Consider the following 18,250-nt stretch of genomic DNA (forward strand, 5'->3'; position numbering starts at 1 on the left):
GCAGCACTTATCTCGAATGTTGCTTTCCTCCCGCCGGCTAGTAGCATTAAACCCCCAACTCCTTTAGAGAGGGAACTATCATATCTCCCTGCTTCAATCCAAGGAGAATGAGCCCCAAGAACAGTACTGGGTACAAGTAAGTGACCAATAAATACTTGTTCAATAGATGAAAGAATGAACGAATTTAAAGACGCTTGTGGCCACTGGTAAGAATTTCGGATTTCCCATATTGTCTCCTACCCAATTCCTACTTGGTAAGGAAAAGCTTTCGCGTTAGCCTAACTGGAGGTTACTCATTAGAAACCGGGTAAAGCCGGACAACGGTGACTTTTCAGCGAATAAGTCCCCTACCTGGGAGTGAATCAGGCCGGCACAGGATGCCCTTCAGCCGCCTGGTTGACCGCTCAGCTGACCGCTCAGGTAGACCCTGGCGGGATACGGGGATGTCTTCTGAGAGCCTGGGCTCCAACGCACAGGGCAGGAAACAGGTGAGCACACACCAGCTCGCAGACATTGGGCAAGTGGGCGCAGGGGGCGGAGCGAGAGCTCCGCCCCGCCCCGCTCGCGCGCCTGCGGTCCAGCCTCCGGTCACGTGACGACGGCGCAGGTAAGCACCGCTTCCGGGGTCGGGGTGCCGGGATCGCGACCGGCTCCTGCTTCCACTCAGTCGGGTGCGCGGGAGACTATTGGCGTCTTCCTCGGTCCCGCCAGCCACCGCACCAGCGGCAACAGCGGGCCCAGGCCCGGGTTTCGGCTTCGCCTCCAAAACCAAGAAGAAGCATTTCGTGCAGCAGAAGGTGAAGGTGTTCCGGGCTGCCGACCCGCTGGTGGGCGTGTTCCTGTGGGGCGTAGCCCACTCGGTGAGAACTAACCCTAGCCCTCGCAACCCTGGCAAAAGTCCCTCCCGCACCTTGGGGCGTCTCTGTTTCCTTGCTCCAGCATTCCCAGCCTCTCGCGTTGCCACTTCCACCCCCCTGGGCCGTCCCGGTCCCTGTCCAACTACCCCCAGGTGTACCCCCAGGCTACCTTCGGGTTGTAGACTTTAGTCTTGCCCTCCGCCTTTTACTCCTCTACTAGAGTTCCACCTGAAATCCAGCTTCCTCTTCCCTGGCTCTCACGCCAGGTCCAACCTCGGCCCCAGGCTACGGAAACTGGCCGTAATCCGGCTCCCGCTGGAGGGACATTGGGGGAGTGGTTCTTTAGTTTGTTGTTGGTGAGGTCTTGGTGTGTAGAAGGGAGTGGTGGGGCAGAGTAGCTGGATGAAGGGGATTATTCACTTTCCTTTCCACCTTGCTTTCTAGCTCCAGTCCTTGACTTTGGAGCCTTGGCTTTGTCTAGGGAAAGCTCCAGGGTTTTTGAACCTTCTAATCCTGCTTGTCCCTTCCTTTCCCTTCCAGAGGTACAGCATTTCTGAGCAGCCACCCCACCCTGAGCCTAGAGATTATACTCACTTCAGTACTTAATGTATATATGCATTTGGTCTTAACTGCACCCTCATTGCTGGCTGGAGTGATGTTCTTTGGTATAAGTAGGGGTCATTTTTGTACAAAGAAAAGGCTGAGGAGCTCTGGTCCCAGAGACACCAATGTTGATGAACTTTAGTAGAAGGATAGTGCTCTAAAGGGTATGGCCTGGGATCAGGAGGAGACCAAGAAGGCTAGTATATCTCCTTTCCTGAGGAGGCCTCTATCTGGGCTGCCCCCTTTCCCTCAGATCTGGAGTGGGAGGGATTCAGTGATCTTAATGTGGCAGGGGATATTTTAGTAGTCTGTTTCCTTAAATTGTTATCCTAAAGGCGGGCTTGTGGAGGTGGAAGGGGGTGCAGATGAATGCATTTTTTATCACATTTTAAATTTGTAGTTTAGAGTGTCATTTGGGGTCATTTGGCCCCCTTTTGCATTTGCAGCTTGCCCAGTGTAATGTGTATTATCAAGTATCTAGTCTAAGGCCCTTGATATGGGCAAGGCTGATGGAGGAAGGACTGCCTCTGCACGTGTCCCTTTCAGGTGACTCATCCATCCCTGTGGGAAGCTTAAGGAAGGCTTTTCCTTTGGTAAGGATTGGGGGAAATACATGTAAGACCTGCCTCAGCTTCTTTAGGTATATAAACTTGAGCTCCAGCATGGCACCTTCCAGCCAACACACATCTACTTCATCTGGAATGGAGAACTTCCTTGAACATATGCCTTAGTGATGACTCAGCCTGCTTAGCAGGTGGTGAGGAGGGGCAGGAAAAGCTATAGCTAAATTTTAGGCTGGGAATCTCAAGTGACTTTTTTTTATTCCTAGAGGAATATGTTCTGTCCTCCTTTCTACCGAGAATGGGAGGAGTTACATGCATTGCAGCGTGTGGATTTAGGTTAGACTGCAATTCATAACCTTTCTCGAATGATCAAGCAAGAATAAGCAAGGCATTCATTTATTCAGTTAATAAACATTTCACAACTTTCCTTTCCCTTCCAGAGGTACAGGATTTCAGAGAAGCTCCCGACTCTGAGCCTTGATCTGAGTTAGTGCAACTCAGGAATACACCACACACACACACACACACACACACACACATATACATCCATTGTTGCCTGGAGTGATGGTATTGGTCTAAGTGGGGGTCATTGTGCTAGCTTCACACCCAAGAAATGTACACGATGAGAACAGGCCCTGCCCATGAAGTGCTCACAGTCTTGGGGGGTGTACTTACATAAACTGATGATTAGAGTCATGTGGTACATGTACTATTAAAGGCAGAAAAAGGTGCTATAGCAACACCACATAGAAAGCACATCTCCTTGGGATACCTAAATACAGGAACCCCCCTATCTACTGTGAATTAGCAGGCTGCAGATCCTGGGAGTAGGGAACAGCATGTGATGCTTGTATCTTTTGGGCTGTGTATTGACTTTTAACTTTAAGGAATAGACACCTAATGAGCTCATATTTTCTGAGGGCTGACATTCCCTCTGAGATCAGCTGTTCTTCATTTACCTTACACTTAGGCAGGTGGGCACCTGCTGCAGAGAACTGGGTTAGAGTGCTCTGGAAGGACTGTCCTGTTTTAAAGCAGATACCTTTTGTAGGATATGGACATTTCGGTTTTCTTGCTACTTTTATCCCCTCAAGAGGGCCATTAACTCTCTGTGCACTTTTAAAAAATGCTTTTTTTTTTTTTTTAAAGTAATGGAAAACATGTAACTTTGTTTTGAGTCTGCAGAGTTTTTTTTTTTTTTTCTAGAATTCCTCACAGCTTTGAAAATAGCCCTAAGTTGCTTACAGGGTTTGCCTAATATAAAATTCCTGTTGTGAGCATGAAGTTCCACGGGGGAGGGAGTGTGAGGGTTGCTTACCACCGTCCTTCTTGGGCAGCAGAGTGGATTAGACACATTCTCTCACTTTAAGCATATGCACAGCCAGTGTCTTTAAATGAAAAATGTTTGAATTGCCCTTTTCTGACTCCTGCCCAGCACAGTGTGTTAAGTGCTCTCCACGCCCTCTCTTCATGTTTTGACTTATCAGATCAATGAGCTCAGCCAGGTGCCTCCCCCAGTGATGCTGCTGCCAGATGACTTTAAGGCTAGTTCTAAGATCAAAGTCAATAATCATCTTTTCCACAGGTAAGTGGGGGGAATCCTTGCCCTTCTTATGGCAACCTCCTAGAAAAATAATAATTTTTAAAAGATTCAGTGAGTTAAAGGTTTTAGAAGTCAACTTACAAGTTTTACGGTCTAGGGTATGGGATGTGGCTCAGTGGTAGAGTACTTGCCCAGCATGTGTGAGTTCTGGGTTTAGTCCCCAGTGCCACACACACACACACAAAAAAACATTATATGATCTAACATTCTTCTCAATGCAGAAATTATTTTTGTGCAAAAAACAAAATAATTTCCAGTGTTGCCTTCATCCTTATGTTTACCAGTGCTGTCTTTCCCTTAGCCTTGAAGTTTTATGGAGTAAATACATCCATATGCATTACCATCAGCTTCTAATAGGGATTCCTTGAAAGAAGTACTTTAGTCCTCTAAGCACCCCTAGTGTTTACCATTCAAAACAATGGTACCTATTATCAACTTTAGAGTCTTTAATCTGCTTAAGATTTGGGGAATGCTCCTATTTGGATGGACGGTAGATCCTTGATCTATTTATACTACTTACTAGCCATGTGACTTGGGCAGGTCAGTCAACTACCCTGAGACACAATTTCCCCTTCTCTAAGATGGGAGCAGTGTGCCTTTTAAAGTACCGTATGGGGTTTTATGAGAATCAAATGAGGTAATAAGTGTAAAGGTGCAGCTGGGCTCATTGGCCCATGCTTGTAATCCCAGTGGCTTGGGATGCTGAGGCAGAGGATTATAAATTCAAAGCCAGCTTCAGTAACTCAGCAAGGCCCTAAGCAACTTATTGAGACCTTGTCTCAAAATAAAATATAAAACTGTCTGGGGATGTGATTCAGTCTTAAGCTCCTCTGGATTATAACCCTGGTATCCCACCCCTCCAAAAAAAGTGGGAAGGTACTTTATAAACTGCCAAGCCTTATATAAATGCAAGGTGACATTGACACTTTGTTGTCTTGTCTTGAAAACACTTATTACAGAGAAAATCTGCCCAGTCATTTCAAGTTCAAGGAGTACTGTCCCCAGGTCTTCAGGAACCTCCGTGATCGATTTGGCATTGATGACCAGGATTATTTGGTGAGAGTGTTTTTTTATTTTTTCTTAGTTGTTGATGGAACTTTATTTTATTTACTTATTTATATGTGGTGCTGAGAATCGAACCCAGTGCCTCACACATGCTGGGCAAATGCTCCACCACTGAGCCACAACCCCAGCCCTGGTGAGAGTATATTATAAAGGGAGGGTGATCCCTAGCAACTGGGAGTCCTTGGGAGAGTTATGTTCGGTGAAACAAAAGCCTCAGCAAATATGATTCTTTATCTTTTAGTGGTCACAGACATCTTTTAAAAATCTAATGAAAGCAAATGAAGCTGTCCTTGGGAAAAAATACAGATACACTAAAATTATGTGTTCAGTTTAATTCAGTCCATATGTGGATAGCAGATTAAGAATTCCCAGTGAATCTCCCAGGGTTTTACTCACTTTCAGAAGCATTTGGGTGGCCATTATCCTATGATTTGTATGTCCATATAAAGCACAAGGAAGAGCCTCTAGCCTATTCTTTGTTTCCAGGTATCTCTTACCCGAAGCCCCCAAATGAAGTGAAGGCAGTGATGGCCGATTTCTTATCTCCTATGATCGAACTCTAGTCATCAAGGAAGTATCCAGTGAGGACATTGCTGACATGCATAGCAACCTTTCCAACTACCACCAGGTCAGGCCTCTCTCCAGCTCCATTTTTTTCCTCCTCCTCCTCCTCCTCTTCCTCTTCCTCCTCATCCTTCTCCTCCCTACTCATACATAACTCAGCTGCCAGAGCACACAGACACTTCCTATCCCTTTTTCCCCCTACAAACTATCTCCCCCAGAAGCACTTGATATCATGTTTTTGAAAACTAGGAATTTAAGCCGGACACAGTGGTGCACGCCTGTAATCCCAGTGACTCAGGAGGCTGAGGCAGGAGGATTGCAAGTTCAAGGTCAGCCTCAGCAACTTAGGGAAACCCTACTCAAAAACAGAAAGGGTTGGGATGTAGCTCAGTCGTAGAATGACCCCCCAGGTTCAATCCCTAGTACCAAATTAAAAAAAGAAAGAAAGAAAAAGAAAACTAGGAGTTAAAGAAAAAAAAAAAAAAAAGCATATGTATTTATGATTAATCTAACAGAAGAATTCGATGTGTTCCTTCTCATTTGGTATTTACAGTTTAAAACCTGCTTTATCCTAAGAAGATCTTTTTACCCCACCCACCATCCCTCACTCTGTCACCTGAAATGAGTAGTATCACTCTATTCTTATGGCTGCCTTTTTGGGACACTAGGGGGGAATCCTGTGGAGAGACCCAAAGACCAAGTCAGCAGAAGTAGCTAAGGAAGATCTCTGAGAAGATTGTGTGAATTAAGGCAAGGGAACCTCTAAATTTTAGGGCTTCCATTTATCAAGAATTGTGCAACAGAAAAAGGAACAGGTTTTTGGAGGAAGGTAGTTCTGACTTGGACATGATGAGTTTAGGTTTCTGTAGTTCATTCAGATACAGATGTCCTGGGGTACCAGTATGGAATTCAGGAAGAGGAGCAGGCTAGAAGTATAGGTTTGGGAGTTGTACACGAGTAAGTAAGTGGTCATTAAAATCACTTATTACTACTTAAAATCACTTAGGTAAATGGTAAGATTATTGAAGGGAAGTATTGGAGTAAGATGAGAAGAAGGTTGAAGACAGAACCTAAGGAGGCTAAGAATAGATGGGCACTTTTCATTATTTATGCCCAGTATACTCCATAAAGGATTTGAAGACAGGATCAGGATCAAGAGTGGTACAATGGGAGCTAAGAGTGAAGAGCAATTTAAGGAGATACTGGTCAACAAGATCGGGTACCACACAGTTGAAATATAACAATGACTAGAATACCTATTGGATTTGACAAGTGAGGGATTTGGGGGAGGCATAAGAGGGGGAAATAAGGGTATAAATTCAAGTTCAGTGTTTTGATATATAAATGATAGATTCATATATCAGTTGATTGCTGATAATTTTTCTGAGAAAGCTGGCTTTGAAGAAAAGTAGGCAGCAAAACTGAGAGATGGTAAGCATTGAAAGAGGAATTGTTTCTTTTGTCTTTTGTATATATATATTTTTTTGCAGTGTCGGAAATTAAATTCAAGGCCTCAAGCATGTTAGTCAAGTGCTATACCACTGAACCGTTGCCCCAGTTCTGAAAATGAAATTTTTTTTTTTAAGAATCCCAATTATAGGCCATCATGTAAGCATTTATACTACAGGAGTTTAGCCCATCAAGAACACTGGCCTAGAAATAATTTCATTGATAAGCAGATATAAGCAGATATAAATTCTAATCCTGGTTCTTGACTACTTGCATTTGGGAGGGCCTAAAACAAGGATAAGGAAACCTGGTCTTCCTTATCTCAAAGAATGATACAGGTCAAATGAAAGAAATTAAAATTAAGGGACATTAGGGAGGCAGGAGAATCATCAAGGCCAGAAGTGGCAACTTAGACCCTGTCTCAAAAGTAAAAATAAAAAAATGGCTGGGAGTGTAACTCAGTGGTAGAGCACTCCTGGATTAAATCCCTAGTACACACCCAACCCTCACAAAAATAAGAGACATTATATAGATGGAAGAAATCAGTGGAGATGGTAATTCAGAAACTGTTTGAGGCAATTTTAGGAAGCACCCACTACTTTTGATCTTCTTATAACCTCTCTACTTGAAGTTTTCTGCCCCATCCTAGAAGGGTAGTGTTTGTATCCCCATCTCTGGGCTATTTGTGTGTCTGCTACTCAGCCTGTCCCTTATTCTTCACCCCCTTCCACCCTAGTACATAGTGAAGTGCCATGGCAACACACTGCTGCCTCAGTTCCTGGGGATGTACCGAGTCAGCGTGGACAATGAAGACAGCTACATGCTTGTTATGCGCAATATGTTTAGCCACCGTCTTCCTGTGCACAGGAAGTATGACCTCAAGGTAAGGACAGGTTAGCTAGGATTTGGGGGAGTATCCTGGTGGCCTGAGAATGGGGAAGAGACTGGGAGGGCATTGGATGATTCATTTTACAGGAAAGAAGGCTGTGGATTTGAGTACTTATCTTAGGTGCTGGGTTCTGTTCTTTTAGCCACTTGTGCTGACTTGATCTTTGGGTCTCTCCACAGGGTTCCCTAGTATCCCGGGAAGCCAGCGATAAGGAAAAGGTGAAACTCATTTTAGGTGATAGGGTAAAGGATGGGGATGAATGAAAGAGATCTTCTTAGGACAAAGAGGCCCTCTTCCACTGAAAAGAAGAGAGATATAAATTTTGACTGATCCGGGATGGTTTGGGAGGGGCAGGAAGAACAACTGTGTTGTCATTGGCATAGTTATTCCACATAGGTTTGTGCATGGGTCGGGGGGTGCCATACTTTAAGAGCAAAGTGCTCACCCTCCATCTCCTATTCTGGGTTCTTGTATTCAAGTAGCTAAATGCTGAAGGAGGAAGAAAATTCATCATAGAGGGTCTTAACTAAACGTGGTGGGGTGTGAGCTGAGGTGATAGCTCAGTGGCATGCATGAAGTCCTGGGTTCAATCCTTAGTACTGCAAAACAAAACAACGAACTATGATGTGGGGTACAACTGAGTGACAGCCTGGGCAAGCATCACAATGCGAAGTCAGTAAACATAGGAGCTCTCAAGGCTACTGAGGTAAAGAGTCCTGGAGATAGGATTCTTCAAGCCCTGGGGAGGGGACCCCAAGACATCTTTTTCCCTGTTCTAGGTTAAGGAATTGCCTACCCTTAAGGATATAGACTTCCTCAACAAGAACCAGAAAGTGTATATTGGTGAGGAGGAGAAGAAAGTATTTCTGGAGAAGTTAAAGAGAGATGTGGAGGTGATAATTGGGGTGCTTGGAAATGCCTTTGTTTCTTTTTTTTTCCCTCTTTAGTTGTCTCTTCCATTCACAATATGAGAGAGCTCTTCCTTTCTCCTTATTCTTGGGGTCCTCTGCATGTAGCGGGTTGGATATGAGACAGGTACATGATCTAGAGTCACCTGTGGAGGGGGTGGCTGGAATGAGTAAAAGGGTGATCTTAGATTTCAGGATATTTAGGTACTACAGGGCAGTAGTACACTCCAGCCTCAATTTTTACCCTGCCCTTTCCCTAAGAGGGCCTCAGAAAGTCAAGAGTAGAGTTGTAAGGGTGGTACCTGGAAGTGGTGAAGGAGATCTGGGGTGTCTGATTTGTCAATGGGTCTCAGTTTCTAGTGCAACTGAAGATCATGGACTATAGCCTTCTACTGGGCATCCACGACATCATCCGGGGCTCTGAACCAGAGGAGGAAGGGCCCATACGGGAAGATGAGTCAGAGTGGGATGGGGACTGTAACCTGACTGGACCTCCTGCTCTGGTGGGCTCCTATGGTACTTCCCTGAGGGTATTGGAGGCTACATTCATTCCCATCGGCCCTTGGGCCCTGGAGAGTTTGAGTCCTTCATCGATGTCTATGCCATCCGGAGTGCTGAGGGTGAGAGAGATCCTGAAATTTTGAGGGTGGAGAGGGAGGATTGTCCTTGGGGAGAGAGACTATGGTGGTGGGTGGAGAGATTCGCTTTTCAAAACAAACTGACTGGTTCCTGGGGAAGGGAATTAGAACTATAACTTTTCATCCTTGGTCTCTCCCCAGGTGCCCCCCAGAAGGAGGTATATTTCATGGGCCTCATTGACATCCTAACACAATATGATGCCAAGAAAAAAGCAGCTCATGCAGCCAAAACTGTCAAGCATGGGGTGAGTTTCCCAAAGCCTTTCCTATCCTGTAATGATTATGCTTTGAGAAGAGAGCTTCTGGAATGGCAAAAGGAGAAAAATGGGGTGGGATGGGTTGGGGGATGGGGAATGAGGAAAGTGGCGATTTGGACTGACACACTGATCCATATCTCCTCTCACAGGCGGGGGCAGAGATCTCTACTGTCCATCCGGAGCAGTATGCCAAGCGTTTCCTGGATTTTATTACCAACATCTTTGCCTAAGAGCCTGCCTGACTCTGTGGTGATTGCTGCTTTATGTTCAAAAGGTGGTGGGCTTCTGAGAGGCTTGGGGGAATTGTGGATATTCTGGCCAATATTTCTCTTTCTCCTTTGCTAAATTCATGCTGCAGGCTCCTTCCATCCATATAACTCCATTCCATTGAATAGGTTCTTCCTGGTCCCAGAAATATACATTGTTCTTTCTCCCCTTTATCCATTTTTCTTCCCTCTCTCCTTCCCCCACCCCAATAAGCCCTCTTGCTTCATTAGAGAGGTATTGTTGACTTTCTCCTAAGTGCCTTGATCTTTGTAAAATATCCTGTTTCTATAAAATAGGAGGAGCTGGGGGCAGGGGGTTGTTTGCCATCCTCAGGACCTGACTGGACAGATGGACCTGGTTCAAGCAACTACGGTGGATGCACTTTGCTGTTGAGATGAACTGAGAGTGTCTGAATATTGCTATTAACTTTATAGAACTCACTGTGGCATGCTTCCCTCCTGGTGGGCCCTGGGATGGAGGACTTTCAGAATACTACAGCTGTGGGTGCAGGCCTGCACACACATGACGAAAAATGGCCAATCTGACACATGGAAATAGGGTGGGGAGTGGTCAGCAGACTGGCACCTCACAGAGGCGGGACCTAAGAGGACTTTTGTGACTATGCAGGGAATTGGAGAGAGTCTGTCAAGAATTGACTACTCTCCAGTCTCTTCTCCCACTGTACTTCCACCTCCATCCATCTGCACTTCTGGTCACAGGAGCTGGAGATGTCCAGAAGTGTTCAGGTCTAGGTGAAGGTGTTGACTACTGCTGTGCTATCCCAGTACCTCATGGCCTTTCCTGGGGCTGGAACCCTGCAAGAGGGTATGTGGCCAGTTCTGGTGGCTGGGATGATGGGATTTATTCCCCATGATAAGTTTCTTTTCTTCCTGCCTAGCTGTCCCCAATATTTATTTCCAATAGGAAGGAATATCTCTACCTGGGTCAATTCTGGTCATTTCAAGAGGATGGAGGTCTCAAGTGTGGGGACCTCCCTATCTCCCTGGATGTGTGCACCTAGCATACCTCCTTCCTCTGCCCTTTCTCAAAGAGTTTTTCCAGTTGCTTTATCATTCTGTTCTGTTCTCTCTTATACTGCTACTGTGTCTCCCAGGGGACAGATGGCCTTCTTTGTCATCTTCACTCTCCACCCCCAGAGAGGAGTCAGAGCCATAACTCAGCCACCCAGCCCCCTCCAAAGATAGCTGAGTTTGATGCATAATATTCTCAGAATGTAGAGGACCCAGATGAGAATAGAAAGACTGTCCTCCCCTCCCCCCAGTGCCTTTGGGGATACAGCACCCATCCATCTTGCTATCCCCCATTCTCCTGGAGGCTTCCACTTTTTTTTGGACATAAAGATAGGTACTAGCAGATGGGCCTGTGGGGATGCAAAGCTGCTTTTCTCAGTGTCTGACTGGACTGATCGATTTCACAAAAGTCATGAGGTCATTAGAGAGAAGCTCTCTCTTGCCTTCCATCTTTTTTCCAAAGGAGGTAGCAAGAGGAGTCCCCAGTTAGGGGTTGGATCCCCCATAATACCTTTTTGCAGGGGCCTGCTGGATCTGTTTTCCATTCCTACCATCTACTTTTTCCCTGTTGAATGCAATAAAACTCTGTGACACCAGCAGCTGTTGCTTTTTAGAACTGGATTTTCTGGGGGCCAGGGGAAAGCTCAGTGGTAGAGTGCTTGCCTAGCATGTGTGAGGCCCTGGGTTCAATTCCCAGCATTTCAAGGAAAGCAAAACAAAACTCTTTTTTCTGACCATGAAACTGATGTATCATGGGCACTATGGTCTTTGTTGCTTCTGTTTTTTGTCTTTGTTTTATTAATTAATAAAAATATCCTGTGTATTTACTCCCATTACTATCACAACACAGAAAATAAATTATTCAATCCAAAATCCTTCACAGAAATGTTTTGTATCCCCCCCCTCCCCCCCGGTTTTCTGAGGAATCCTATGCTTAGGAGTGCAAATACCAACCGAAGTATTCTGGTTCTCAAGGTGTTGGGCCCTTAACTAAAGATGTAGATTTCTCATATGGCTATGAACTTTAAAAAGGTGGTGAGGGGGCACAAGGGAATGGAAAATAAATTTCATGAGAGCTAAGCAGTAGTGGGGGCCAGGGAGGAGTGGGGTCATGTAGCCCTCACACCCCAGGGCTCTGGGCTTAATCATCTTTGTAAAGGTGAGTGGGCCTTTCAGGGCACGAGCTAAACAAGGAATTTGGTGTTCTCCCAGGCTTCCTGGGAAAGCTGTTCTCTGCTTAGAGGACAGCAGGGTCCTGGGAAAATGACAGGAGTGACCAGCCCTCCAGACCAGAGCGGGGAGTGAAAAAAAGGGTGGATAACTGGAGATTGTTGCTAGTCTGGGAGTCAGTAAGTCTTGGTTGAGGAGGTCTTTCGGTTGGTGGAAAAACCTGGCTTGATGTGGTCCCAGGGAAGTGAGTTGGACTGGGGGCGGAGACTGCTCTGATGTGGGAAGCAGAGCAGAGCTTTTTTTCCTTTGAGAATTTTTAACTCTATTTGAACCATACACTTGACACCACCAACCCAAGCCGTTTAAAAAAGGTCTGTTCACTTCCCATTCTGCTCCAGCCTCAGTGTCCCTATTTGTGGAAAGAAAGAAAGAAAGGCACGCAAGGTCTATCTGAAGAGAGCAGGTTGTGGAGGGCGGGTCATAAAAGGTTACAATCTAGAAAGAGGCAAGAGATGAGGGCGCGATTGAAGTTTAGTAATGGGGTTTATTTGTTTTGTAGTACCAATGCATTTTTTTTTTCCACGAAGGCTTCCCGTCTTACATTGTTCTTCAAAGGCCCGTCTAGCAAAAGGGTTTCAAAAAAAATTGCCCATCCTTTCAAATCACCGACACTGCCCACCCGCCCATCCACCACCAATTCCCAAAAGCTGCCACGAAACTGGGAAAGAAAAGGCAGCGGGCTCCTCCAGGAGAGGCAAGCGAGAAGGGTGGCGTCTCTAAGGGATTTAACCTCCTACCCTCGGTTCCATGACACCACCCCCTCCCTCCAAAGACTGGGACTGCGCCTCCATTTTTATTTTGGGGCGGAAGGGCAGGGGCCCCCGAGTAGAAGGAGTCAAAGGAAATGGTTATCACCTGCGAAAGGAAAGGGGGTGCTGTCCTTCCTCCAGTTCCTAAAGTCTGCACCCCCTGCACCCCCTTCCACCTTCTCGGGGTCTCCCCCCCCCCTTGTTGCTAAGGCCCGGACCGTCATCCCAGCAACAGCCTCAGTCATGTGACCGGCAATGGCGGCGCTGACGAGAGGTAGGTGAGCCCGGCGCCCCCCACACCCACCGCGTGTCCCCCGGACCCCGCTCGCACCTCTCGCAAGCCCCCCGCTCCCCCTGCACCCCCGCCTCCGCCCTCTTCCCCTCCACGCAGCGCCTGGGCCCTCCTTGGGGCCGGACTGATCATCTTTCTAGCAGTCTCCAGCCTTGGCCTCCATTTGGGGGTTCCGAGGGCCGCAGGCGGTTCGCCGTGCACCCCCACCCAGCGGTGGGGCTCCGGGGGCTTCCGCGAGTGGGATGCGGGGAGTTGGTTCCGGGTCGGGTCTTGGAGGAGGTCGTGGGGGGAGGGGGGAGCTGCCTCAGTGGATGCCCCTGGGGATCCTTGCCCTTCCCGGCTGTCCTGCCACTGGTAGCTGTCTGTAGGAAGGGACTGGCCTGGTGTCCGGCCTGGGTTGCCCCATTGGAATCACGGACTCAGCCTAAACGTGGCCCCGCCTCCCTCTACTGTGCCAGCAAGACTTGGAGCTAGGACACCTACATTCTGGGTCCCCTCTGATGGGGAGGGGGCGTCCTACTGTGCACAAACAGTATGGGCTGAGACTCTAGGATTCCATTTTCACTTTCTGAATCTTGAGGGGCATATGGCCTTGAGGGGACTATCATGGAGGCACAAACAGACGGTGGCTTCTTTTTGGATCAGTCAGGAAATTGAGGTCACACTAATGGCACCGCTTTCTAATTGAGCTGCACTCAGAGGTGTTGTGGGGACACTCCTGTAGTTGAACTTACCTGGACTCAGGGGAAACATCATGCCCCTCCAACTGAGCCCCACCCCCTCAAAGTGCAGGTAGGGAACTGACAGGCAGCATTGCCTGCACTGGGTTTAAAAGGTGACAGTAAGAACTTTGTTATTGCAGGGGCTGATACCACTTTGTTGGCATCCTAACAGACTTCAGCAGAAGGGACTGAGTTAGCTCTCAAGGCTCCCCTTCAACAACAGGGGATGAATTTTTTGTGAATGTGGAACAGGTCAAGGAGTTGGGAAGAATAATATTCCTGTTCATGTGATTTGACAAAGGTGGCAAGAATGGCCTCCATCTATATGGACTTTTTCTTTTTTGACTTCTCTTATCTGTGCCCAAGTCTCCCCCCACCCTCCCTTCAGAGCTGGGGGTTGGGGGGAGGTTAGTTTGTTGCAGTTCCTGTAGCATCTTGGGGAGAGAGAGGCAGGGCACAGAATACTGCAGGGAAGAAGAGAGGAAATGGGCAAGGAGTTTTGTTTTTGTGCTGGCTGGTGGAAGTGATCACATTTGCCATCATAGCCCTTTACCTTCCCCCTCACTCCAGCCCTGGTCAGCTGAGTGTAGAAACAGAGGGATTTCTGCTGCCATCATCTTCCATGGGCTTTTCAGGTACCTGACCCCACCTCCAAGAGAACCTCAACCCTTACACTGGTTTCCTCAAATGTTCCAAGTAATCCTGTTCCCACTAACCTACACCCAGTTTCCTGTCTGTTACATGGGCTGCTGGATTGGGGCCTGTGGGGGTTGGAGAATGGATTTCTCACTTTCCCTCCTTTTCCTTCCCATCCCACAGGTCATACAACCTACAAGTAGGGAGCAGGGGAAGAGTGAGTGAGCCTGCATGCCAATTTTAAGCTCTTCAGGATCAAAGTGAGCAAAAAACAGTCAAAAGTCTCCCTCCCATTTTTTACCTAGAGGGTGGGGCTGGACAGTTGTTTCTAGATTATGGGAGAAATGAAAGAAGAACCAAGACTGATGCTTGGCTTAAGTAATAATAAAGTATGGAAGCTTTCTTGATCTTCAGGGGGATGCCAGAACATGGGAGACAGAAAATAAATTTGGGGGAGGGTTTGGGGGTTGGACTTTGAGACATTAGAGGTAATGTGTGGATTGGAAGGAACCTGAAGTAGGAGGCACTTATATGTGTCAAATGGGGACCCCCCCACCCTGAGTCCCTTTCACCCTGGGGGCAGTGTCGTTCGTCCTGTCCAGAATGGCAGCCTGTGGAGGCACCTGCAAGAACAAAGTGACTGTCTCCAAGCCTGTGTGGGACTTCCTGAGCAAAGAGACCCCAGCCCGGCTGGCCCGGCTTCGGGAAGAGCACCGAGTGTCCATCCTCATAGATGGCGAGACTTCTGACATCTATGTTCTCCAGCTTTCCCCACAGGGCCCTCCCCCAGCCCCTCCCAATGGGCTCTACCTGGCCCGGAAGGCTCTTAAGGGGCTTCTAAAAGAGGCAGAGAAAGAGCTGAAGAAAGCTCAAAGGCAGGGGGAGCTTATGGGCTGCCTGGCTTTGGGGGGTGGTGGGGAGCACCCTGAGCTGCACCGCCCAGGCCCACCCCCTCTTCGAGCAGCCCCACTCCTGCCCCCAGGGGCACGGGGGCTTCCCCCTCCTCCTCCTCCCCTGCCCCCTCCTCTTCCTCCCCGTCTTCGGGAGGAGGCAGAAGAGCAGGAGAGCACCTGCCCCATCTGTCTGGGGGAGATCCAGAATGCCAAGACGTTGGAGAAGTGCCGGCACTCATTCTGCGAGGGCTGCATCACCCGGGCGCTGCAGGTGAAAAAGGCCTGCCCCATGTGCGGCCGCTTCTATGGGCAGCTGGTGGGCAACCAGCCCCAGAATGGGAGGATGCTGGTCTCCAAGGATGCCACCCTCCTACTGCCCAGCTATGAGAAGTACGGCACCATTGTCATCCAGTACGTCTTCCCGCCCGGTGTCCAGGGGGTAAGAAAACCTGCCCTTACCCACTGGTTTCCCTAAGCTTTGTCTCTGACCTAGGAAAACTAGGTAAGAATGAGTGTGTTTGTTAGAAGTGATGTAGTTCTGCTGTCTCCCAGTATGCCTTCCCACTCAATCCCCTTGAAGCCCAGCTTTACCTTTCTTCATGACCCCAAGGCACACATAAAAATCAGGTGTGAGAGCTGAGGGTATAGCTCAGTGATAGAGTGCTTGCCCAACCTTCAGTGGCCCTGGGTTCAATAAAAAAACCAAAACTGCAATTAAAAAAAAAAAAAAAAAACCAACCAAACAAACCAAAAACAACCCAAAACGGTATGAGTGAAAGAAATTGCATACTTTTCCCTAATGAACATGACTGTTGATAAATATTCTTGACAGTGGTAAAATCTGTAATGCCAGATGGTAATGCCAGTGTAGGCAGGCACAACAGGAAGGGATCTGACTGTCCTCACAACTGGGAATATTCTTTGTTCCAGATTTATGAGATACTAAAAGTTTGATGAGAGTGAAAGGTAAAAACAGTAGTGGTCTAGAGCCTCCAAGTATCTTTCTGCTGGACAAAAGAGTAATGTCCAATTCTGGTTCACAGAGGGATGAGGAAGCTCTGAAGAAGAGAAATAGAGAAATGGAGCAAGTTAGAAAGTGGCAGAAACATAAGGGGTGTTTTTAGGTGAAAGAGGGAAGGCAGAAAGATAAATTATTCTGTCTTCACCTTTCTGCTGAGTTATTTGGAGAGTCCTAAGGACCAGCTACCTTTTTTACTTCTGAGAATCCATTTGTTGCTGAATTTAGGCTTGAGGGATTGTGACAGTCAAAAGAACCTCTTAACAATAAGGATTATGTCCAGAAACAGGCTTTTGCTGCCCAGACCTGAGAGTCACTCCTTCTATGGAAGGCTGTCAGCCTGCTGTTGCCTGTTAGCACCAGCTGAGGGTGCATAGACAGAAGGCTGACCAGGAACACCACCCCACCCCACCCCCGCCCCCATTAGCATCTAGGCCTTAGGGAGTTCAGCTGCTCACTCTCCACTCTGTTCTTCCTACAAGGCTGAACACCCAAACCCAGGAGTTCGGTATCCTGGCACCACAAGGGTGGCCTACCTCCCGGATTGCCCTGAGGGCAACAAGGTGCTGACCCTGTTCCGCAAGGCTTTTGACCAGCGTCTCACCTTCACTATTGGCACGTCCATGACCACAGGGAGACCAAATGTCATCACCTGGAACGACATCCACCACAAGACCAGCTGCACAGGGGGACCCCAACTGTGCGACTCCTCTTCATTTCCCTCCTCTTAGATTCTCCCCTTGTATTTCCACTGAGGAAACAATATCAAACCCCTCCCTCTGGAAGCCTCCTAACTGGAGAGGACCACACCAAACTCTTCAACCATCTCTTTCATCCCAGTTTCAATCTGGTCCTGATGTACCCAGTTTAATCTACCAAAATATGCAGAATTGGGCTTGGTTTTGGAGATCCCTCAGGGGAGGCAGGGAGGAGTCTGAATGGGGCCTCCACTGAGTGGCCCAGAATGACTGTGGGCATGTGGATAAAATGAACAAGCCAAACGAATCCTGACCCTCATTTCTCTTTGCTCCCAGGTTTGGGTACCCGGATCCCACCTACCTGACCCGGGTGCAAGAGGAACTGAGAGCCAAGGGTATCACAGATGACTGAAGGACAGCCCCAATGCCAAGACCCTGCCATCCTCCTCTTCTAGGACCCAGCGGAAGCCTCTGTTCTCCTCCCTCCCCTTGCCCCCACTCCACACATGTCGGGGACCTGACTGACTGGGGAGGGAGTTCAGAGGGGAAAGGGGCAATCCCCTCTCTTATCCCCCACTGGCCAAGTGCTTCAGTGCCCCGTGAGCCACTCCCTTATGTCTGAGGCTGGTCTCCAAGGCTCTGCTTTCTGCTCCCCATGTACATATTCCTAGTTTCCCTGCCCCTCCATTGCCCTTGGCTTCTGGTATGTGCTGTGCTCCAGTGACCAAGCTGAGAAAGGACCTGGGTGCGTCACTTGAACCCCCGCCCCCACATACTGCTCCACTTTGGGCTAATGTGAGTCCCCCATCCCCATGGAGCCAGCTGTGTGTTCATAAGATACAGTTCTCCTACTTTAACCTTGTCCTTTCACTCCTGTGTCTCTGTCAGTCTGTCTTTCTCTCGCTCTTCTCTGCCCCCTATAAGGAGCCTCCTTACCCTGTTCTGGAATCGCCGCCAGACTGTAGCTTTTAATTTAATAAAAATAAAGTAAAATATGCAACTCTATGCCACACCCATTCTCTTCCATGGAGAGGGTGGGGGTGGATGGGGAGCGGGACCTCCTGCTGAGAAGGGGAAGGGGATGGTGAGGAAATCCCTTCGTGCCTTCACAGCCTCTTGAGGACTCTGCGTTACATGATGTAACTAGTGGGCTCTAAGAACACTAAGAAGTCCTGGGCCACGCATCGATGTTGAAGTCGGGATTAAGAGGGGTTTGTTTTGTTTAACTATGGTTGTAGAGAAAGGAACAACCCTACCCCCTTTTGCGAAGTTTGGCTGGGGTGGGAGTGGGGCGGAGTCGGGCAGGGGGCGGATTCCG

At 48.0% G+C, this 18,250-nt stretch overlaps 2 protein-coding genes across 5 annotated transcripts; both read left to right on the plus strand.

The window, feature by feature from the left end:
* Window positions 1-626: 626 nt before the first annotated feature.
* Pip4k2c (phosphatidylinositol-5-phosphate 4-kinase type 2 gamma) lies at window positions 627-11,522 on the plus strand. The gene is given in 11 exon segments (XM_047548674.1): window positions 627-860; window positions 3,511-3,608; window positions 4,586-4,690; window positions 5,178-5,319; window positions 7,441-7,587; window positions 7,773-7,811; window positions 8,373-8,486; window positions 8,855-9,020; window positions 9,023-9,121; window positions 9,281-9,384; window positions 9,546-11,522. Coding segments are annotated over 10 exon segments (1,062 nt in total). The 5' UTR covers window positions 627-860; window positions 3,511-3,543; the 3' UTR covers window positions 9,627-11,522.
* Window positions 11,523-12,720: 1,198 nt separating this feature from the next.
* On the plus strand, window positions 12,721-17,937 carry Dtx3 (deltex E3 ubiquitin ligase 3). Of its 4 annotated transcripts, none has more exons than XM_047547928.1 (6): window positions 12,721-12,947; window positions 14,258-14,322; window positions 14,507-14,583; window positions 14,926-15,655; window positions 16,717-16,934; window positions 17,269-17,937. In XM_047547928.1, exons 3-6 carry the CDS (start codon window positions 14,555-14,557, stop codon window positions 17,342-17,344), a joined length of 1,053 nt encoding a protein of 350 aa, XP_047403884.1. In that variant the 5' UTR covers window positions 12,721-12,947; window positions 14,258-14,322; window positions 14,507-14,554; the 3' UTR covers window positions 17,345-17,937. The 4 variants fall into 4 exon arrangements, with proteins under 4 accessions (XP_047403884.1, XP_047403885.1, XP_047403887.1 ...); XM_047547930.1 differs by having other exon boundaries at window positions 12,723-12,947; window positions 14,907-15,655; XM_047547929.1 differs by lacking the exon at window positions 14,258-14,322.
* Window positions 17,938-18,250: the final 313 nt, after the last annotated feature.

The sequence above is a fragment of the Sciurus carolinensis genome, chromosome 4, assembly GCF_902686445.1.
Source record: "Sciurus carolinensis chromosome 4, mSciCar1.2, whole genome shotgun sequence".
NCBI lineage: Eukaryota > Metazoa > Chordata > Mammalia > Rodentia > Sciuridae > Sciurus > Sciurus carolinensis.